Source organism: Buteo buteo, chromosome 19 (assembly GCF_964188355.1).
Source record: "Buteo buteo chromosome 19, bButBut1.hap1.1, whole genome shotgun sequence".
NCBI classification, from domain to species: Eukaryota; Metazoa; Chordata; class Aves; order Accipitriformes; family Accipitridae; genus Buteo; species Buteo buteo.
Genome location: NC_134189.1, coordinates 21,659,632 through 21,681,426, shown reverse-complemented (window position 1 = coordinate 21,681,426; position 21,795 = coordinate 21,659,632). Strand labels below are relative to the sequence as shown.

The 21,795-nt window shown below is 47.4% G+C and overlaps 2 protein-coding genes across 3 annotated transcripts; one reads left to right on the top strand and one right to left on the bottom strand.

Annotated features, from left to right (window-relative positions):
• Positions 1 to 1,681: 1,681 nt before the first annotated feature.
• LOC142042215 (killer cell lectin-like receptor subfamily G member 1) lies at positions 1,682 to 15,679 on the bottom strand. Its single transcript, XM_075051902.1, has 6 exons — positions 15,636 to 15,679; positions 15,078 to 15,250; positions 6,319 to 6,411; positions 5,413 to 5,564; positions 3,355 to 3,458; positions 1,682 to 2,367 (listed from the first exon to the last, which is right to left on the bottom strand). The coding sequence occupies exons 1-6, from the start codon at positions 15,677 to 15,679 to the stop codon at positions 2,256 to 2,258; spliced, it is 678 nt and encodes a 225-aa protein (XP_074908003.1). The 3' UTR covers positions 1,682 to 2,255.
• M6PR (mannose-6-phosphate receptor, cation dependent) lies at positions 15,678 to 21,721 on the top strand. Of its 2 annotated transcripts, none has more exons than XM_075051595.1 (7): positions 15,678 to 15,856; positions 17,325 to 17,498; positions 17,704 to 17,876; positions 17,967 to 18,076; positions 18,285 to 18,415; positions 18,938 to 19,064; positions 19,661 to 21,721. In XM_075051595.1, the coding sequence occupies exons 1-7, from the start codon at positions 15,678 to 15,680 to the stop codon at positions 19,781 to 19,783; spliced, it is 1,017 nt and encodes a 338-aa protein (XP_074907696.1). In that variant the 3' UTR covers positions 19,784 to 21,721. The 2 variants fall into 2 exon arrangements, with proteins under 2 accessions (XP_074907696.1, XP_074907695.1); XM_075051594.1 differs by having other exon boundaries at positions 15,814 to 15,953.
• Positions 21,722 to 21,795: the final 74 nt, after the last annotated feature.

Sequence of the window (21,795 nt, the reverse complement as noted above, 5' to 3'; positions counted from 1 at the left end):
TAACACCTCTGTGATAACATTTTTAAGAAGAAAAAAAAAAGTTGCGGGAGACACAGAAATGGCAGCTAGAGAGAGCAGTGAGAACATGTAGAGAAACAACCCTGCGGACACCAAGGTCAGTGAAGAAGGAGGGGGACGAGGTGCTCCAGGTGCCGGAGCAGAGATTCCCCTGCAGCCCATGGTGGGGAAGACCATGGTGAGGCAGGCTGTCCCCCTGCAGCCCAGGGAGGTCCACGGTGGAGCAGATCTCCACCTGCAGCCCAGGGAGGACCCCATGTTGGAGCAGGTGGGTGCCCAAAGGAGGCTGTGACCCCGTGGGAAGCCCGCACTGGAGCAGGCTCCTGGCAGGACCTGTGGATCTGTGGAGAGAGGAGCCCACGGAGCAGGTTTTCTGGCAGGACTTGTGACCCCATGGGGGACCCGCGCTGGAGCAGTGTGCTGCTGAAGGACTGCACACCGTGGAAAGGACCCACGCTGGAGCAGTTCGTGAAGAACTGCAGCCTGTGGGAAGGACCCACATTGGAGAAGTTTGTGGAGGACAGTCTCCTGTGGGAGACACCCCACGCAGGAGCAGGGGAAGAGTGCGATGAGTCGTGTCCCTGAAGAGGATGAAGCGGCAGAAATAACATGTGATGAACTGACCAAAAACCCCATTCCCCATCCCCCTACGCCGCTGGGGAGGTTAGGTAGAGAATCCGGGAGTGAAGTTGTGCCTGGGAAGAAGGGAGGGGTGGAGGGAAGGTGTTTTGAGATTTGGTTTTATTTCTCATTACCTTACTCTGGTTGATTGGTAATAAATTGAGTTAATTTTCCCCAAGTTGAGTCTGTTTTGCCTATGACAGTAATTGGTGAGTGGTCTCTCCTGTCCCTATCTCAACCCACAAGCCCTTTGTTATACTTTCTCTCCCCCTGTCCAGCTGAGGGGAGGGGAGCAATAGAACGTCTTTGGTGGGCGCCTGGCGTCCAGCCAGGGTCAACCCACCACATGTACACATCATGAGGTGGATGTTCAGAGCAGGCCACAGCTGCTGTGTCTGCTTCAGAGACCGTTCATATAAGCTTAGCGGCATACGCCCACTAGTATGCAGTGGGTGCGCTGGACATGTGCAGTCAAACCTGCAGACCGTAACAGCAGTTATTTTGCATCAGGGCCGCCCATCATCAGGCAGTCCTGTCAGAGGTACTGCTCTGACTGCATTGGACTATAAACTGCAATTCCAGACCAAGGATAAATTGATAAAAGTAAATTGGAATATAATATAAATATATTAGGATAAACAGGATAAATTGGAAATTAATAAAATTTCTCTTCCTTTGTTGGAACAAAATCTCGGGTGGAAAAAGTTTTCCCATTGTGTGGAAATGCAACCTACTGTCCCACCCTTAATGTTCACTGTGTTTTTATGCCGTTCACACTCTTAGCCTGTCTCTGCTCTATTTGAAGTGAAAGCTCCTTGTAGTAAGGATTTGTCCACTGCTTCCTCTCTCTGCAATATGAAACTGCAGAGGTGGAGAGGGAAACATGTTCTTGGTTGATTCAGTAACAACACACAATTAACTGTATTTGACTCCAGAAGCCCAGCCTCTTGACTAGTTTGGTTGAAGCTGGCCTATAAAACATGACGTACAGCTGGTTCCTTCCAACAGAGAGAAGTAATGACATGGGTACACACTTTTTGTCCAGTGCAGTACTGGAGCTTTATTTTCACTGCTGGATTTACAGAAGTTCTAGTCTCATTTCACCACCTTCTCTCCCACTCATAGCACTGGGATGCAAAAGGAGAGGCTGCCACTGGGAGAAGTCTGTTTAGACATTTCTGGCAGTGAACAGCAGGCTTCATTTTCCTGGTCCTGCTGGCACCAGAAAATGGAGATGCAGGGAATGGAAATAGAATCTGATGCTCAGGACCAGAGGAAAATGGCCAGCTCCCCCTCCGAGATCTGAAGACCCAGCATCTGTTGTAACAAAACTTTTGTTTGCCCTTATAGGACAAATAAGGCAAAAACTAGGCCAGGGAATATGTCCCAGGTCTCATCTGGTCACAAACAGCAGTAATCCAAGACCTGTGGACTGAGAGTGCTTCTACTACTGAGGATAACTCACCCTTATGGGCAACAAACCTGTTGCTGCAAAACACCTTTGCGAGGGTGTAGAAAGGGCAAGTCCTTGGTCTTGTGTAGAGCTTTGGTTTGCAGGACAATAATCCACTTGTACGACTGATGAGATGGTTATGAGATGAAAATGTACATGGGATTTATCTAAGAGATTTCTCACAGATCCATGGAGCAGAAAATTCACAGCTGGAGGCCTGAAAGTGATCTTTCATCAGGACAACACAGCGTTGCACAGCGCTGTTAGAGAGGACCCTGCAAGAGACATAGAACAAAAGTGAGACTGAGAGAAAATGCTGAGATTATCTCCTGGAGGCAAGTAAGAAAAAACATCTGATTTTGAAGGGTGGAGCCCAAAGGAAGTGAAAGAACCCAACCTCCAGAGGGCAGCTGTTAGAAAACAAAACGTACACCAAAAAACCTATCTACCTGGAGATTACATATCTAAGTAATTCTGCCATTGTGGAACCTAAATCAGGATGAAACATAGACATGATGCCCTGCATTGGCAGTGATATCCACCAGCATGAGAACAGCAGTGCTGAGAGTTTCATGGAAAGATGATCACCTCCAAGGAGTTTGTAAGAACAGAAAGCTGGATTTAAGAAGGGAACTAAGCCAACTGTGTAGAGTACTGACCTACTGACAGTGAGATCTTGGGTGAGTTTTCTTGCTGGAGAAGTGTTAGAGACTAACTCATTGTGCTAACTGCCATAAAAAGGAAAGGGCCAGGCAAAGTCACTGGACCAAATCATAATGTTTTCCCTCATGCAGAACACTGAGTTTCGTCCAAGTAAAGACTAAGCCAAAATTAAGGTTCTGACTTGGATTGGCACCACTGAAGCAGCAAAGGGCTGGGTCCTCGCACCCAGCGACACCAGCACTTGGCAGAATGGGTGCAAGGTGGCTAAACCCAGTAAAGCCAAGATGGACCATACACTTTTCTGACTGACCAACTGTGTGGGCAGCGCAGGTAAATAATCCTTAGTCTGAGCAGCTGGAGGGAAATAGAGAGTGAGATACTAATATTAGCCCTGCTTCTCACAGGTACATACATGCCTTTACAAGATGCAGAGCAGTAAAAAGTAGACCCTTTTGAGTTCAGTGCCGTACAGGTGACAGTAAGAAGAAAATCTGCCCAGGAAGAAAGCTCCTGAAATCTGGTGCAGGAACTCTGGGTAATTGTGGAACATCAGGCAATCTGAATTAGCACTGTTGTTTTTAAAACAGAATGAAACTCACTTGGTGACACTGAACACAGAGTCATCTTCCCAAATCCATCCAGAGCCTGTTCTGTTCCTCAGTCCAATCCAGAAACATCCTGTTTGAATATTCTTGAACAGGTCCTAGAAATGGTGACGAATTACAAAGTGATTAATCAAAGGCGGTCTAAAAATTGAGAGAAGTAAAGGGAACAGAGAGCAACATACATCCCCTTGCCTGACTGTTCCTTAAGTGGCTGACAATACTGCTTCTCCACACCTTCTAATCAGGAAGATCAGCCCTGCAGATCATGCCTGGAATGACAACTATGTGTATACTCACAAAGAAGTAAGAGTGCTTTCAAGGGTTCTTGGGCAGATTCGTCAAAGGACATTTGTCAGGGCAATACATATGAACCAACTGCACCCCAGTCTCCTGGAGTTTCCTACACAGAGCTTTATGTATGAACATATGCTATTAGTATTAATATTAATGCTCTACCATACAGATACCTAGCAAGCTAATACAAAGTATTCACAATTAAAGGTAAAATCAGGTCAGGGCAAGAAGTGCAGGCACTGACAGATCTGTGTAAAGAGCCCAGAACCAAAGCTCATTAAATTTTATACAGACTTTCCTCCTACGTGTTTTCAATGTTCATTTCCTTTTGCCTAACCTTTAACTTCTGTTTACTGTTAAAAGGTGAAGCCTGCAACAGAAAATCAGCCCAGAAGTAAATCCCCGCCCTCCAAAAAAAGAAAAAAATAATAAAAAAAAGGAAAAAAAGAGAAAGACAAGAGAGAAATGTTTGTCTTGTCCGCACTTTCAATGAAACCAAACAGCAACCTTTCAGTGGTATGGTTGGTCTCCATTCTGATCTCCTGCTGCCATAAATAAAGCTTCTGAGCAGACATCTTCACACAGAAGCATTAACAAATCTGACTTGGTAAAGACATGGGAATAGGAGTAGCTTGAGGAATGCCTGAGTGCTGCTGGTGGTTTGGAGATGACTGTGCTTCCTGGGCAAAGGGAGGTTCAACAGTCACGGCCTTTGCAGCATAGGGCATGGATAGGTAGGAAAGTCTTTCTTACGTGGGGAAGTCTGAGCGGGGATAATAGGTAACACTCCAGTAGCAGAAGACGGTAGTAAGAAAGCAGCCGGACCAGGCAGGCTTTCTTCATGCAGAGAAATGGGTAATCTGAGGAAGATGGGTATTTCCCAAGGAATCAGAATTTGCCTAAGTGTGAGTGCCTGGTACATATTCCCAGTCGAGCAGAGACCTGGCTTTGTAAGCCCCCACAGAACATCATACAATGCAACTTCTGTCCAGGGACTGGAAGCTGTCCACGTTCATTGGACCTGAGCTAATAAGCCCTGGCTTGCACAAAACCAGATCAAGTACTTCTGCTCTACTTAGGCAGACATGCCTAAACCTCCCTAGTGATCAGGTCTACCCATTTCTTTATTGGTCATACATGCCCCTGCCCCCAGTGAACACTTGCTGGAAAATGAGCAGTGGAACAGATTGTTTCTGATTTCACCAGCACAACTCAGTTTTTCTGGCAGAGAGGAAGTGAGCATTGAAAACAGACTGAGAAAGAAATATCCATGCATGAACACAGGGAGTGGCAAGCGTCACTGAGCAGGAGAAGCTGGAGCGGTTGCAGGGAGGAGAGGCATTGCTTTTGCAAAGGAAGCATTTCTGGAGAGCGGGAACATATTGGTTTGTAGGTAATGAGCACAGTGACTGCACAGTGCCACAGTCTTTTCCTGTAATCATTCATATCAGCCTTATTGGGAATAGGAGGGCAGGTGGAGAGGGGCACTGGAGAAGGCTGTCTCCTAACATCCTTCATAGGATAATTCTGAGGAGCTGACAGTGACCCTCACCTCTCCCTTCTCCCCTTTGCTTCTTTGCCTGTTGGGAACTTCTAAGATGTGTACTGAAACTGGAAGTGCACTAAAACATTGCAGTCATAAATCCTTCCTCTCCTTTAAAGTCAAAATATTGCCAGAGTGACAGCACTGCTTGGATGTCAATCACAGAGGTATCTGCAAGGAAATTGAAGATCCTCAAAGAATAAGAAAACCGTTACCATTTCGCTGGTATCGCTGATCACCAGGAGATGAGCTCCCTGTTCCCGGCAGTATTTCTGGCTGGAAAACCAGTCTTTCTTCTCCTTGGAGAAGGAGTAGCAGCTCCCTCTGTAGGCCACCCACTGTTCAGGGCAGCGTGGGTGGCAGTCACCTGTAAAGGAATCAAAATGCCAGTTTTTCTCTACCATTAACCAACAGAAAGACACTTGTCAGCAAGGACCTGCTGAAAAGCAACTATTCTGGTTAGTTGCAATGCAGAAAACAGAGTCAGGGTAAGCATCTAAAAATAACAATGCATGAACACTGAACTTCAGATCCTCTGTGCGATTTCCAAATCTTCGTACAAGAGTCACATGCACTCTGATGCTGGTGCAACCTCCCCCACCTCAGGTTTCCTCTGAACTACTCAGTTAACTGAGAACCAAAATTGGCTATCTGAAAGCAGATGACACTCTGGGTGTGCAAAAAGTAAGGGAAAATATTACATCATTCTGCGGGTATGGTGTGATCGTGTCACACATCAGGTGAACAAATTTTAAGCAGCAAACAGTAGGCTCTCCCACATAGTCTAGTACTTCTGCATGCATGCAAAAGTGTTATAGAACCTGCATATGTGTTCTACAGTTTACCACTATAATTACAGTAGACAAGTCTACAAAAACCTTTCAATATGTTTCACTTTTCTTTGCCACAGGATCTGAAATGGGTTCCCTGGGGTCTGCACAAGGAATATATTCTTCAAAATATTCTGGATAGGCAGTGGGTACTCAAGGCTGCTAGACAGCTAGAATAGCTTCTGGTTTAACCCCATATAATGGAGTTCAGGATCTGAGCTCCTGTGCTTAGATGAGTTTCTGGTCCTTTGCTGTTGGTTGCTCATCCCCAGCACCCCTTTGTGCACTTACTTATCTTCCAAATCAAAGCACTCGCTAGGGAGATGCTCAGTAACCCAAAGCCTATAGCCAAGCCCGGCACAACTGCTGGCCACAGACAGGGAGCTGTAAGAGAAAAGAAACCATAGTGAACAGGAGCCACGTGAAAACTGATGGTGGTTTTACACAGTTTGCTTGTGTCCTGGGCATTTCCATAAGGAACTGAACTATTTAGAGCATGCCTGCCTGTCTACGCTCTGCACATCGCTGCCATCACTGCCCCTGCCCAGCCTCCCAGGGCCTGCCCGTGCCCCTGCCCACCAGCCCAGGGCCCCATTTCAGCTGGGCTCGGGGCCATCAGTCCCTGCCTGAGCTTCCCAGGAGGTGCACCGGCCTCCAGGTCAGCCACAGCTCTGCCCCTGCCTGGCCACAGAGCCAGCTGGTCCAGCCTCTGCGGTGGCTGACCCCAGCAGAGGAAGCACCCACCCCAAGCCAGCCAGAGCTCCCCAGGCACCACGTGGCATCTTGTGCTGGCAGGAGCCTCCCAGCAAACCTGCTTCTGCCTCAGCGTTGAAGCTCGGGGTGGCAACACAGAGCTGCATTGATACAGCCACCATGTTCCAGCTTCAATGTAAAGAGAAACCCAAGACCTTTGCCTCAGCCCTCTCAGCAACAGCGACAGGCTTAACCTCAGCATCCTGTTCACAGGCTTAGACACACGGTTGTGTTACATCTTCCTGGGACACTCCCAAGTCAGTCCTACGCTGTCATCTGCCTCTGCCATGGCAGGGTTGCAGGATGGGAGGGCCAGCCTTGAAGACCTTGGGACGCCCCTCCACACTTTCACCACCACCATCCGCTGTTCACTTGCTGCCAGTGGCAGAGGGTGAGTCCTTGGGGCAACCTCCACGCTAGCCCAGCACAGCTTCCTTTCAAAGGGTGGGGCAGGACTGCCATGTAGACATCTGCTCATGTACAGCACGAGGTGTTAACCTCCAGGCTACACCTTGCTTTCCCTTTGTCGTCTCCTGGAGCTGTGTTTGACCTGAAAGGCATTCACTTTCCATAAGCCGTTTGAAATCTCAGCACTAAAATCTCCTCTCTCCCAGATTGAGGAGAGGATGACACTTACTGCCATGGATGACCTCCAGTGGGGTTTGGTTTGCTCATTTTATTAATCTCAGTATGACAGCTGCACAGACAACAGGACTTTCTAAGAAGCTAGGGTTTGCTGATGTGCAGCTAGGGGTTACTGATGTTGAGGAACCCAGGATTTCCCTGTGTTTCTCCCTTAAGCTTATGTACCACATCCTGCTCTTGTGGTGCTCCAGAGTCTTCTACCCAAATCCAGCGCCAAAGTTCCCAGTGGAGCTCATGAAATCTGACGTGCTTCTCTCTCAGTCATGTCACAAGACCCAAAGAAACATATTTCTAGTCCCAAGAAAGGATAGGAGTCTAAGGAATCAGATGGAGGAAGGGGAAGGCTAACTTTAACCAAAGACACTACCACAGCAAGCCCATTGGAAACTTGGTGGAAGAAGGGCTGTGAGCAGGACATCATAGCAATAGGATACAGAATACACAGGGAAGATGGAGGGGGGCTGTTCTCTGCTCAAGTAAAATTACAGTCAAATTAGGTTAAATAACTTAACTGCATCAAGAAGTAAGAGTAACAGCATCCCCACAGACCAGGCAAATACTACTAAATGCATAGGGTTGGAATTATATTACAGACCGCCAGACAAGGATGGTGACAGCACTCATGAACCGGCAAAAAAACCCAGAGCAACTGTGAAGGAAGCACGGAGATGACAGGTGTCAATTAATCACATTAAATTACACAAATGCCATGTCAGGGCATGATGCTGAGACTGAATGCTCAGACACCATCAACAGGCACCTCGCAGAGCAGCGAGCCAGGAAACACAGAAAGCGAAGCAGCTCGTGACTGCCCTGAGCCGTGCTCTGGCCACCCAGCTCACCATGGCTCCATCCAGCAGCTTCTCTGCCGCAGTGAACACAAACACACTGAGATTCAACAGAGCCAAAACCCAACAACAACAACAAAAGGCACTGTGGTATAATTTCAAAATGGGAAACTACGGGAAAATGAGGAAGTTTGTGAGAGAGAAATTAAAAGGGATGGCTAAAAGTATAAAATATTTGCAAGCAGTAGGGGAGACTTTTTTTAGGATCTCTTGATGGAGGCTGAAAACAAATGCGTATCACGTATCAAGAATATTGTGGGAAGGACAAAGAAAGCCAGTGCTAAAACAGAAGGGGAAAGGAATTCACTTAAAAACAAGAATGCATCCTTCAAGCATTGGAAGCTTTGTCTAAATACAGAAAGTAGACCAGATCAATAAATTAATAAAAACTAATTTATTTTGATCTTGCAGCAGTTTGCAGGCTCACCAGTTTTAAGGCCAGTTTCTGGTTTATAGCTATATATTTAAACCTGCGGTTTTAGCTAAAAGACGTTTCTAACGTAACAGGGGAGAGCGTGAGAGAGCTTTGTTGTAAGCATCATTCTTCTGGTAGAAAGATCTTTTCTAAGGTAAAGGTTTTGTCCTGTTCCCTGAAGCGTGCAGGATCTTCTAGCTGCCCTACTTGTAGTTAAAAAATAGCAACACTTATTTATTTTTTTAAACGTTATTAAAGAACAAAACTCCATATCTTTTCAGGTACAAAATACAGAAAGACTCTTCAGTTACAACCTATTCGTCAGCCTCACACAAGAGGACAATGGGAGAACTGAAGGGTTCAAACTGAGTAGCTGTTCTCCCTCTCTGCCTGCTTTCTATTCCTCTTGTAAAGTCACTTCTATCTCTGGTGATGTGGGGTTTGCCATCAGGTTAAACCTCAAGAGAATGGAGTCAACCCGAGATTATGGGGTAGGATGGAGCTTCTTCTCTGCAGATTACAACTGAAAACTAAGTAAAAGGGGATAAATATCTGTTGAAACATAATTCTTTTTCTGAGACCACGTTTCTGAGGATTTGCAATTCTCTTTTCCCTCCTCCCTTGCCTCTCAAAGAAGCTATCTCCTGCTTCCTCCAGGTCACTTATCCTGATTTTAGGGAAAACTACTTCCAGGACAAGGTGACTGGATTACAGTCAGCGAAACGGTTAATTCTTAAATGTCAGCACCGGGCACCCGAGCTGGTGCCTCCTGGCAATGAATAGAGCAGTTCACCCTCTATTGTTTCAAACCAACTGCAGAAAAAAGGAACTGACTCGACTCAGCATCAAAATAAAATCCCAGGGCACCTCCGCAACCAGAGCAGTGGGAGAGCTCACTTCAGTTCTTAAAAATTAAAAATTATGCCATTAGATAATTTTGAAAGGAAAAAAGAGACTGAAGTGGGACAGTCATATTGAAGTGTTTGAGGTGAATTTAAGCCTTACTTGAACTGCAGCAATCAATCCAGGAAAGTGGAATAAAAAAAATTGATAAATCAGGATTTTTATGACTTGCAAAAGGGAGTCCCTACAGTTTCCCCTTTTTAAAGCACGTTCAAAGGTTTGTGCTTGATCTTCAGCCCCTGGACTACATGTGAAGCTCTTGTGAAGAGGACGGAAGAAGTACCTGAGATGAGTTTGAAACAGAGGAGGTTAATCTGAATGGAGCATCCAGAAATATTTCCATGTATTTGTCTGAGGAACTGTGCAAGAATCTCCCCAAGGGAAGGGAGAAGTGGACCAGTGGACATCTAGCATCCTATCCAATGTTATAACTTTCTAGTATACAAAGCACCCCATTAGGTCTCTCAGTGCTCTGGAGAGATGACTGTGATACGCTGCATTCATCTGCAACAACGTGACCCAGTATTTTTAGGTTTGGGAGTCCAGATTCAGTTTAAAAACTGAAAGCTGTTAGCATTTTATAATTCAAGTCTTCTAGGACAATCTGAAGAATGTCATTGCACTGTCCCAAATAGCTCCCCTCAGCTCCTGCCTACGTCAGTATGGGAGCAGCATGACGACCTAGGGCCAGGGAGGAGGATTTGAGGAATGAGGATCCTGTCCTTGGCTATGGCACAGACCTGGTTATCGCTGTTATTACAAGCATGCCACACAGGCTAACCCTGTCTTAAGTGACTGCTGGACTGACATTTTGGTAGCATGGCATATCTAAGGCTCTTTGGAAGCCAAACAGAAGACAGCCAGGGCAACTTTTCATTTTCGAGGAGTCCATGAGAGCCCAAAACAGTTGGTTTGAGCAGAGGACTGATCTATACACCTGCGATATACCTGTGATGCTGCATCACAGGGATGACTTAGTAGCAAGGGTGTGCATTTGAAAAGAGAGATGAAATAACTGAGAGCACATCTCTCAAAAGTGATGGAAGCAGGCACAGAGCTGAAAATAAAGACCTTCTAAAGAAAGGTACTTAAACTGTGCTCCTTAGGGACTCCTTGCATGCAGAAGAGAGCTGGGAAATAATCAATATGCACAGAAGGTGTGTTCAAAGATCAGCTTCCTTATTTTAGGCCCTCTGACTTTAGCTCAAAAAGATGAGTGTACATAAAGGAATTTGGAGAGGAGGAATATTAAACAGAAAACTGCAGACATCTCAAGAGGGCATTGGGTAATCTCCGCCTCCAACAGGGTGCGAGTGAACACAAATGGCAGGGAATGAAGGGATGTCCCTGTGTTTTCTGATGCAACAGAAAACACCATTTCTGATGAAAACACATGTAAAAGCAAGACTGCTTTCCAAGCAGACGGAGTGTGATTACCAGACAGGAACTTGGGGGTTTCAGTGCTGGCTTTGTTTCCATAGCACAGCAAGTGACCAGGCAGCACTAACAATCACAGATATATGCAGTTATTCTGATCAGGGCATAGAAATCTCATAACCCACAGTGAGAGCCCCCTTTGCTGTAACAGCTCTGAAAAAAGCTAAGGTCAACCATTAGTGTTGCAGCGAATGCAACACAACTCAACTAAAGCACACGGGCTATTAGGGGAAAAGCAATCAGCTCAAGGGAAGGAGACGCTTACAAAGAATGATCACCAGTGCAAAATCTCACTCTTCTAAACTGGTGTTTCTCAACTAAGCAGCCAGAGAAATTGCTCAGTGTGACATTTGCAAGGCCTGAACAAGGGGAATGGAGCAGAAATAAGGAAAGAGAAAATTTAAGGAAAGCACTAAAAAAATCTTCCTGATAGTAAAATGCCCTGCAGAACTGTCTCAAGGCAAAAGCTGAAAATTTGCTCACTGGGAGGTCTGTAAAACTAGAATAAAGAAAACACAGGAAAAAATGTATCACAAAAGAATCCTGCAGAGACCCACGGGAGAGAGACTGGATGATCTCATATGCCTCCTCTGTCTCTGATCTCTGATTAGCATACGCCTCTAATTTATCTGTACTCACATCTCGCCTGCCCTTCAAAGAACTATTGCTGACAATCTCTTATTGCCGACAAGCAGATAACTTTAAAACTGCAGACCTCTTTCGGAGAAAAAGGTGCCTGGGTTGAATACCCAGGAGTAGACCAAAAGGGGTCTGACAGAGAAAGGGAGGGGAACAATGCTGGGTCTCTGACCCATCAGCTTTTATCACATTAAAATACTCACAGTAATTTTGGAACTAAAGTAACAGCACCGTGAGCTGGCACTAAAAATCAGTGGCCAGCTCAGAGTGTTTTTGTTAGATCTTGCTTTCGCTCAAAATAAAACCTTTTGTTGACCTACCTCACCCAGCTTCCTTACCTCTTTTTTCCCATGCAGCTTTGGCCCTCGGTGGAGGAGTCTGAGAGAATTTGACAGAAGTATAAATTATTTCCTCACTCGCTTCGGCTGCAGAAGTTTCTGATCTGCTTCCCTCCATGCCAAAGCAAAGAGTGCGTATGACAAGATGTTTCGATCAAGCTGTTGAGCGACAAGGCTCAACGCATGTGAAACAGGAAACCTGAGGCTACATTCAGAAAACAAGATATGTGAAGTTGCAACCTCTATCTCCATCTGCTCAAAATAACCAAATTTACAACAGAATGGAGAGCAGTGGAAGTGCAACAACTTCCATTTCCTAACCTGATGAGGGATGTCTTAAGAACAGCCATTAGTGGAAGAGGTGATTAATCACAAAGTTCCTGGGTATTCTAATTGTTGCCAGTGCAAGAGGCTGTGATTACACGGATGGAGTAATTGTGAGAACAGGTGCCGCTCTGAAGAGCTACCTCTCAGGACAGAAGCAGGTCGATAGCAAGAGCACAAGGTGAAAAAGGTGAATAGCAAGAGTAGAAGGTGAAAAGTGGGATAAGCAATGGCTACGGCAAACTGGCAGCCCAACTGCTGTCAAAAGGGAAGTAGAGGTGGACAGCATGGGTTTGAGAAGGAAGCCTTGTAAGCTTTGGAGACTTCCACTGGGAACTCTGTCTCCACCCAACAGCCAGTGTGAATGGGCTTGAGACACTGGCAGGCACTGAGAGCTGGCATTCCTCAAGACCCTCTGAGTCAACATCTCAACGGCATCAGTCCAAGAGGGAGATGGGCATACTGGACTGAGTCTAGCAAAGGGCCACAAAGATGATAACAGGACTGGAGCATCTCTCCTATGAGGAAAGGCTGTGAGAGCTGGGACTGTTTAGCCTGGAGAAGAGATGTCTTGGGTAGGATCTTACTAATGTATATAAATACCTGAAGGGAGGGTACAAAAAGAGCCAGGCTCTGCTCAGTGGTGCCCAGTGACAGGACCAGAGGCAATGGGCACAAACTGAAACACAGGAGGTTCCCTCTGAACATCAGGAAACACTTTTTTACCATGAGGGTGATGGAACACTGGCACAGGTTGCCCAGAGAGGTTGTGGTGTCTCCCTCCATGGAGAGTCATCTGGACATGGTCCTGGGCAATTGGCTGTAGGTGGCCTGGCTTGAGCAGGGGGTTGGACCAGATGACCTTGAGAGGTCCCTTCCAAACTCAACCATTCTCTGACTCTATGGTCAGCAATAACAGGAAAGGATAGTTTTCTTCTGAAGTAGTGAATATTGACCATTGGTGAGAATGGTTCAAGTTGTGGCAGGGGAAGTTTAAATTGGATATTAGGAAAAATTTCTTCACCGAAAGGGTTGTCAAGCACTGGAACAGGCTGCCCAGGGAAATGGTTGAGTCACCATCCCTGGAGATATTTAAAACTTATGTAAACAGGGTGCTTAGGAACATGGTTTAGTGGTGGATTTTGCAGTGTCAGGTTAATGGCTGGACTTGATGATCTTAAAGGTCTTTTCCAACCTAAATGATTCTATGGTGGAGAGCACTGATGCTTCTAGCATCCTGAGAAACTTCTTAGCTGCATGTTGGCTGATTTTGGTTTGATCCAGATTCTGATCCCTTCTATTTTATGCTGAGATTGGGGATGTTTGCCAGGCTCGGGGTGTACACCTTCGTCACTGGTACAGTTCATTTACAAGAATTGTTTGGGCATTCTCAACAAAGGAGTTTGCCATGGTTTTCAGTTCTAGGACAGGGATGGTTGCTCCCCATTCTGGTGACATGCTGTAAATTTAAAAAGTGATTGCCTGGGAGGATGCTTAGTTTGATACAAAGTGTTGTAGCCAATTTGTTACAATGCATATATCTGGAAAGGCAGGGATTGGATCTGCAAATTCCTCCATCACACACTTGCCTCTTAGGGTGGCACCTACAAGTTTCCTTCCAATCCTAGGTAGGGCCTGCAGACAGCCAGACAGGGAGTCTGTACTTGAAAGGAAGGGTAAGGCAGAAGACAGCAGAGTGACACAAGAGGAGGAAAGTCTCTCCCAAATGCTTTGAATGGTTATTAGAGAAGTCTGAAGAGATCTGTCAGGCCCAGAGTGGGAGAATTTGCTATAGGCATGATGAGAGCTTAGCTGGGAATATAATCTGTGGGGCTGGAAAGAAACCAACAAGATTCAGACACAGTTTAAGTGCCCAGACCAAGGGGAAAAGGCTGTGGCCAAAGGCACTGCAGGCTGCCTGCAGGGCCAGTGTGATCACAAGGACGATGTTATTTGTGGTCAAGTGGAGAACTTAAGTCTGGTGGGGAAGAATCAAGAGTTCTGTTTTGATGTGCTTTACTGTTTTCTCTTGAGTATCAGCAATAAGTTGAATTCTTAGTTTGGACAGGAAATAGAGAGGAAGCGATTGCACCGTAGGAGGTATACAGGCAACACACAATTAATAGCTCAGTGTGAATATAAATAAACCTGACTTCTGCAGCTGATATGTCTGTGCCATACTCCCAGTGGAATCAGCAGTAGGACACAAATCACAGCAGGACTAAATTGATCAGTTTTCCAGGGGCCAACAGTGCTCCTTCCCAGTTCCTCGCTACTGAAGCAGCATACTGCAGGGAAGACTCCCAAACTCCTCTCAAACAAATCGCTTCTCTAGCATGTCGACAAGTTCCCTAAATCCAGCATTTCTTTCTTAACTAAAAGATGCAAAAGCCTCAGAGCTCTGGCAAAGAACATCCATCCCTTCCAATAACAGAGCCCTAAAAAGTAGACTCTCTTACTGTCACAGTGGGGGCTTGACTTAAGAAGAGACGTGTCCTTTAAATAGGCCAGTCTCACATCATTTATAGCTTTATTAATCACACCCAAGATGCTCAAGTCCGCCAACCTTGCGCATGACCAGCTGGACCTGGAATTCCTCTGCAGTGGCAGAACTTGCAGAAGCCGGAGGAGATACCTTTATTCCCAAGTATAACAGAAGAGTTATGTCAGGCAGGGACACAACCAGGAAGATCAAGGCCACACGGCAGTTTTATAATGGTCTCCCTTGCTGGTTTGACAAGAAGTCACTCTGGAGGTACGTGGCGGGGCGCGGTGGGGGGATGGCAAGGCCCGAGGGCAGCGATGGCCTCCTGCTGCCTTCGACTGAGGGAGCCAGGGGGAAGGCGGGCAAGGGCTCGGTGGCGCTGGGGAGCCTTTCGCCGTTACCGACGCGGTCGCCCGTCTGCAGGTGCTCCGCACCTCTGTGCGGGCCAGAGGTTCGGCTTCAAGGTGGAAAAAGCGACAAAGCGCCGGCATGAGGTGAGTTTTCGGACGGGCCCTCGCCGAGCGCCGGCCCGCCTCACGGCTGCCATGGGGGGGCGGGGCGAGGGGCGGGGCGAGGGGCAGTGCTTCAACGCCATTGGGCGAGCTGCTCCCGCCTCGAGCCGCGCTCCGCCGTGGCTGTCGGGTGGGAGGGGTTAGACCGCTACGGGGCTGCCTTCGGCTGGCCTTCATCGTTCATTGGTGGAGAAGCGAGGGGAGGCGGGACTTTCGCGCCTTTTTTGACCGCCCATTGGAGGGAGAAGAGGAGGGAGGCGGGCTCTGGCGCCGCCCCTCCTTAAGGCTTTAGAAGCCGCCCCTTCCTACCGCCGCTCCTCATTCGTTGAGGAATCGCTACCGGGCGCGGCCATGTCGGCAGCTCCCGGGTTCCCATTGGCGGAGAGCGCCAGTTCCGCCGCGCCCTTCCTGCTTCCGGTTCACGGGGCGGGCGAGAGGAGCCAGCCGGGACGGCGGAGGAGGCCGGTGCCGTCCGCGCCTGCGGCCCCCGGGCCGCCCCGTCACCGCCGGGCGCGCAGCATGGGACTCCCGTGAGCGCCGGATCCCTCTTCTCTAGGGGCGTCCGTGCGCGGCGAGGGAGGGAGGCCGGGCGGCGCGGCGCGGCGGGCGGGGCCGGTGCGGCAGCAGGTGGGTGCGGCGGCGGGTTGGGCTCCGGCCGGCGGAGCGGGCGGCAGGGAGGGAGGGACGGAGGGAGGGAGGGAGGGATGGAGGGCGGGCACCGAGGCCGCCGGGGCCACCGCGGGGGGGGGGAACAGTGCTCCCCGCCCCGGGCGGGCGGCTCGGTCCCGGCGCTGGGCCTCGGCTGAGGCAGCGGCAGCCCGGAGCGGTAACCGGCCAAGGAGGGAGAAAACGGCGCTTTTTACCTCAGGCTGTGTGCGAGCGAAGCGTTTGCCGGTAAGCTGCCCGGAGAAGCCGTGGTTAGTGCGAAGGGCAGGCAGGGTTCTGCTTTTGGTCTTGTGAGAGACAAATCACGAGTTCTTGTGTCACAGGCTTCCTCATTTCAGCATATCTGACCTCGTCGCACTCGCATCCGAGCACCGCGGCGATCAGAGAGCTGGCTTGGCAGGCGTAAGCTGTGGCGATGGGCTCCGCAGGGGTTGGGGGTGATCGTTAGGTTCAGCAAAACAGGCTGTCCCTCTAGCAGGCTGTCTGTCTAGCTGCAGCCAAGTGCTTATTTAATTGCGGGTTGCCTTCCGCCAGCATCTGGAGCTTTACTGAAATCTGCGGTCGGAGAAGCAGATTTCTGTTGCGCCACTGTGGTTGGCTGGTGCAATCATTGAATGTTTCATACGTGATTTTAGGGTGACCCAGAAAGCCAAATCTTCTGGATTTCATTATCTTCGTTACCACCTCTTCGGTTGGATCTTACATAGGACGTCTCAGTTTCCTCCTTCCCTTCTTCCCCATGTAAACAGAAGAAAACTGTTTTGTGAAGTTGCAGCTTAGCATTATTAAACACTTTCATATTCTCAGCTAAAGTAGCGCTAGAAAGATAACACAATTATAATTATTAAGATTAAGGCACTTGAACAAACAGAACCTGACTAATCACAGTGGCTTTTCCCTGCAAGCTCTTCACATGAGAGCTGCAAAGAGGATTGATTAGAGACCTGGTAAATCATTTTCTACTGACTGGCTTCTCAGTGCAATGCGATAACAAACAATGGCTTATGCCTGAAACTTACTCCAGCAGTCAGCCCGCTAGGCTCTGTTCTGGCTGAATCAATGCTAATTAATGTGCTCAGCAGCAAAACTTTTTGTGGTCCCGAGGCAAAATTTGGAAAAGAATCCCAAATCGGCCTGGTGAATTGTCTTTGGCTATGCAAGAGGTTCAGATTTAGTGTTTCTTGGGAACTGTGAGATGTTTCTAGATTTTGACTTGTCCTTTTTTGCGGTCGGGACTGAGGAGGTGGCCAATCATTGACTCCGTGACCCTGAAGTTAGTTTGCAGGGGCCTGAAACAGTTAATCCTCTGTGTTCTCTGTGGTGTGTGTCCAGGATGTCATCACTTTGCCATACCTCTGCTGTGCTGGTATTCTTTATGGCCCTTGCTGTGGGTGTAGGGGCTCAACAGTCGAATGAGAGGAGCTGTGATGTGATTGGTAATGAAAGCAGCGAGTCGCAAATGGAAAGAGCCCTGCTGAAGAAACTAGAGCCCCTGAGCCAAATGAGGTACGGTATAATACCCTGCAGGCCTCGGGGCTGCACAGCACTTACCCTTAGGCCAAGGGGAGGGGAAGATTTGGGGCCAGACTGCAGAATGGGCTTCCCCTTTAGTATGGGCTGTGACTGGCTTCCAGGTCTCAAGTGTCCGCTGCTCTGAGCCTTGTTCTTTGTAATGCTATGGGCTGTCTGTCCTGTCCTCTCCCTGCTGCAGGTTTAACGTGACTGTGGAGAAAGGCAAAACAGAAAACTACGTCTACCATTTCAGGGTGTGCAGGGAGGTCAACAGCACCTTGCACGATTTTGGTGGCCTGGTGCAAACAGATAGACAGAATGGAAAGACCACAGTGATAGGAAGAATCAATGAAACCCAGGTCTTCAATGGAAGTAAGATTCCACTCAGTACTTTTCTTGCTCAGTATCTGCCTTTTGCCTCCCGATCTGGATTTGCAGCCTATATTGTTTCTCTCTTGGCAGGTGACTGGATCATGCTGATTTATAAAGGAGGTGATTCATATGGTAGGCACTGCAGCGGTGAGAAGAGAAGAGCTGTGATAATGATTTCTTGCAAGCGGGGAGTTACAGCGGTGAGTGACACGTGAGGTGGGAGAGGAGCAGGAGGCTGCCAGACAAACAGTTGTTTGTAAGCGGAAGGGCTTTGAGGAGGCAGCAAGGTTTTCTTCTGTCCTCCAGTGTCTGTTGCCTAGCTGCACCAACAGTGATAAAACTGTCTTCTGGTGAAGTTCAGCATGCCTGGGCATATTTTCACATGACTTAGTTTTTCCCAAATTGCAGAGTTCATTCAGCATTATTTCAGAAGAGCGGGAAAAGGAGCAGGAGTGTTTCTACCTCTTTGAGATGGACAGCAGTGTGGCATGTCCAGCTGAGGATTCCCACCTCAGCGTCGGCTCCATTCTACTGATCACGTGAGTCATCAGAAGAGCTGTTCATGTCTGGGCCATAATCTCCAGTGCCATTTAGAAACATAGCAAATGCTGTACTAGACTAGATGATTGTATATATCTATCCACAGCCACTGTTAGATGTTACTATGCCTCTTGAGCTTTTTGGACAAAAGCTCTTGCTCGAGGCATGATGCTGCAGAACCGCTCTGTTCCCTGTAGACATCCTCCTTCATAGTTTACAGCCAAGTGCACTGAAACATGGAAGACATGACTTCCTAAAATTGTACAACAGCTCTTTGCCAGAGCTGGGAATTCAGACCAGGAGTCTTGACTCATTTTCTGTGTTTGTGCTTAGAGGCACTACTTCATGTAATGCTACTGATCAGTATTTTGGGGAGCTTTTCTGGTCTGGTCTCTGTTTCTAGCTCCGTTCTTGAGTGGTGCTCAGCTACTTGCTCCAATACCAATCTGAGGCAGGTAGCTGGCTTGGAAGAGGTTGTCTATAGGATTTCCTCAGCTTTGATTTTTAATTCTGCCCTCCAGGTTTGCTTCACTGATTGCAGTCTACATCATTGGTGGGTTCCTCTACCAGCGCCTTGTAGTGGGAGCAAAGGGCATGGAGCAGTTTCCCCACTTTGCCTTCTGGCAAGATCTGGGCAATTTAGTGGCGGTGAGTGAAAATCCCTGTATATTCCCAGCCTGGCCCATAAGTTAGGACAGGAGAAAATAGCATCTGCCTTGTCGTCATGGCCTATGTCTCTTGGGTAGACCTACCACCACAGTAGCATACCTTGAGGCAGAAGAAGATATCTGTTTTATTTTTCTTGAGTACTCTAGTTTTGAATCCTTGCTGAGACCGATTCCCTGCTGATACCCTGCAACTGCTACATAACAAACTAGAACACATGCGCGTTAGTGGTTAACACTTTCCAGGTAGGAACATTAAGCTAGGGACTGTGGAATGTTCATGTCTGACTGCCTGAAACCCTTCCTCAGTCACCGTAGGCAGTGCCATTTATCCTCCATGCTTGTCTCAGCCTGATGTTGCTGCATACTGTTAATCAGTACACCCAGAGCTTTCAAGACTGAGTAGGATGTTTGTATGTGTGCCTCTCTTGTCAAGACAAGTTTTTGGGGACCTGCCCAAGATAGCACAGGGATAGCCATTAATCCCTTAGCAGAAGAGAAATCACAGAAGCTGCTTTGCTTTGGGTGCCGAGTCAACTGCATACAGTCTGATTCTGGTGCAATATCCTGTGCTTGTAGGATGGCTGTGACTTTGTCTGCCGATCTAAGCCTCGAAACGCACCAGCTGCATACCGTGGTGTGGGTGATGACCAGCTTGGTGAGGAATCAGAAGAACGGGATGACCACTTGCTACCAATGTGATAGGCTTTCAACACTGAGTTCTTTTCTCCCCATCTCCCCAGTGCTTGTTTAGCCGGGTGCCTCCTAGCCAGTTCTCCTTCTCTCACTTCTGATTTTCTTTACACTATTTGCTTTCGCTGTCTCTGGTGTGTCAAGTCCCATGGATGCCTCTGGCTGCAAACAGCCAGCAATGGTCCCTGATGGCGTGTCTTATGAATATAATGCTGGTTTAGGTTTTTAAAAAATGGGGCAGAGCTGGGGGGTAAAAGTGCTGAGAGTTGAGTAGAAGACAGCAAGAAAGCAATATGAGTGTTCAGCACTGAGCAGGAATGGGAGATGAATCACTGAGAGGAAAAAAGGGCCACGGATGGATGCAGAAAGGGAAAGGAAAAGGAGGCCATGGGTTAAAACAGCTGAGACTGTAGGAGGGATCTTTTGTGTCTTTTTTTTTTTTTCCTCCCCTAGGGTTTACAGGATCTGTAAAACACTGGAATTATTTTTCTTTGAATGCATTTTTGGCTTTTCTAGCTTCTGCACTGTTATGCGCTGTTTCTGCCAACATAACCTGCACGGAGCGCTCTATGCCAGGCTCTGTGGGGGTGGAAGAGGCATTAGCACCTCTGCAGCCTTTTCTTTTCCTACTGGCAATACGTTGAGGAGTACACACCAGTTTCCTTCAACAGATGTAAAGGGATGCATGCCATCCTCTCAGACTGGAGAGGGGCAATGCTAAAAAACTATAGGAGTTAAATACGGTCTCATGACTTTCCAGTTCAGTCAAAATATTGTCTCAGTCTTCTCAATCATTGAGAAGCAAAAGGAAATGACGTGCTGCTAAGTAAAGGGAACATTTGCTGAAACTGCAACTGATACCAAGGCAAAATGAGATAGGTAGCTTCCACTTGAGTTCTGTTACAAGCTTCCCCAGGTGATTGCCCATACAGCTCAGTCACTGTCAGCATTGTGATTTCATGCTCTCCAAGAGTTCCTTGTTTGGCAGAGGGTTTTCCCGTGAAGCTACCAGAATTTATTTTTATAAAAAAGGAACCATAGAAGCCAAGGGTAAGAATGAAAACACATTAAAAACTGCATAAGGGACTCTTGTACTTACAGGGTCAGCTTTCATAAATCACTGTCCCCTTAAGCATGGTGCAGACTGCTCTTAAGACACTTGCCCTGTGCAGATGGTACTTATCTACTGCTACTGGCTGGGAGTGAGGGAGACCTTCTCCTGGGGCCCTAGTGAAAAGCGGGTACAACTGAGTTGTAAGACTTAATGGGAACCTTCAGGAACTTGGCACCTTGATTCCTAACTGCTTTTTATGTGAGGGGCTACACTCCAAACAATCCCATTCTGCCCTACTGTAGACTGGCAGAGAACCGTCCTCAGTCTTGAGGGCAGAGACTGTGAATAAGCAAGCCACTACTGTTAACAGCGGAGTACGGACAAGGTTTGTGTATTTTTAATACTGCCAAAGCAGTCTGAACAGTGACACTGAGGGAAAAGGGGTGACCCTGCTTTCTTGCTGGGTTTTGAGTGGGCAAACAATTCCTGCTTTCTTTGACTTTTGTTATGGTCTCAATCTTTCTCATAACATGGGAAAAATAGGAAGTCACTAAGTCCGTTGTTACTGTTTTTCATGGTGGTGTTTAAGGTAATTTTTTTTGTACAAAACACAACTTTCAAAAATAAAATGACAAAAAAAAACCTGGTGAAGCATTGTGCTGATTTAACAGGAGCTTTCTTTGGTGCCAGAGCACCTTACTTAGGTGAAGGGTCCTTAGTGTGCGGTGGCTTGTGCTTGAAATACGCTTGCCAGGACTGGATCTCTTCTTGTTAGTACGTGGTTTTTTGCTGTCACCTTGTATCACTCCAGTTCCCTTAGAGCCCCAGGAGGGATAGACACATCTTTCAAAACTGAAACTTTAAAAGCTCAGGTAGTTATAAATGGGGAAAGATTCCTATGCTCTGTATTTTTCTGCAACAATAAAAATCAAAAGTAACTTTTTGATGAAGGTTGTACTTTTCAAAC

Bases quoted from the DNA above. Each gene is read 5' to 3' on its own strand.
- M6PR (XM_075051595.1), top strand. From the start codon at position 15,678: ATGTCGGCAGCTCCCGGGTTCCCATTGGCGGAGAGCGCCAGTTCCGCC. The intron at 17,499-17,703 runs GTACGGTATAAT...TCCCTGCTGCAG, and splicing joins GAGCCCCTGAGCCAAATGAG to GTTTAACGTGACTGTGGAGA. The intron at 18,077-18,284 runs GTGAGTGACACG...CCCAAATTGCAG, and splicing joins GCAAGCGGGGAGTTACAGCG to AGTTCATTCAGCATTATTTC.
- LOC142042215 (XM_075051902.1), bottom strand. From the start codon at position 15,679: ATGGCCGCGCCCGGTAGCGATTCCTCAACGAATGAGGAGCGGCG. The intron at 6,412-15,077 runs GTGACTTCTTGT...TTTCTCTTACAG, and splicing joins CCCCGCCACGTACCTCCAGA to CTCCCTGTCTGTGGCCAGCA. The intron at 2,368-3,354 runs GTGAGTTTCATT...TGTCTCTTGCAG, and splicing joins TCTGTGTTCAGTGTCACCAA to GGTCCTCTCTAACAGCGCTG.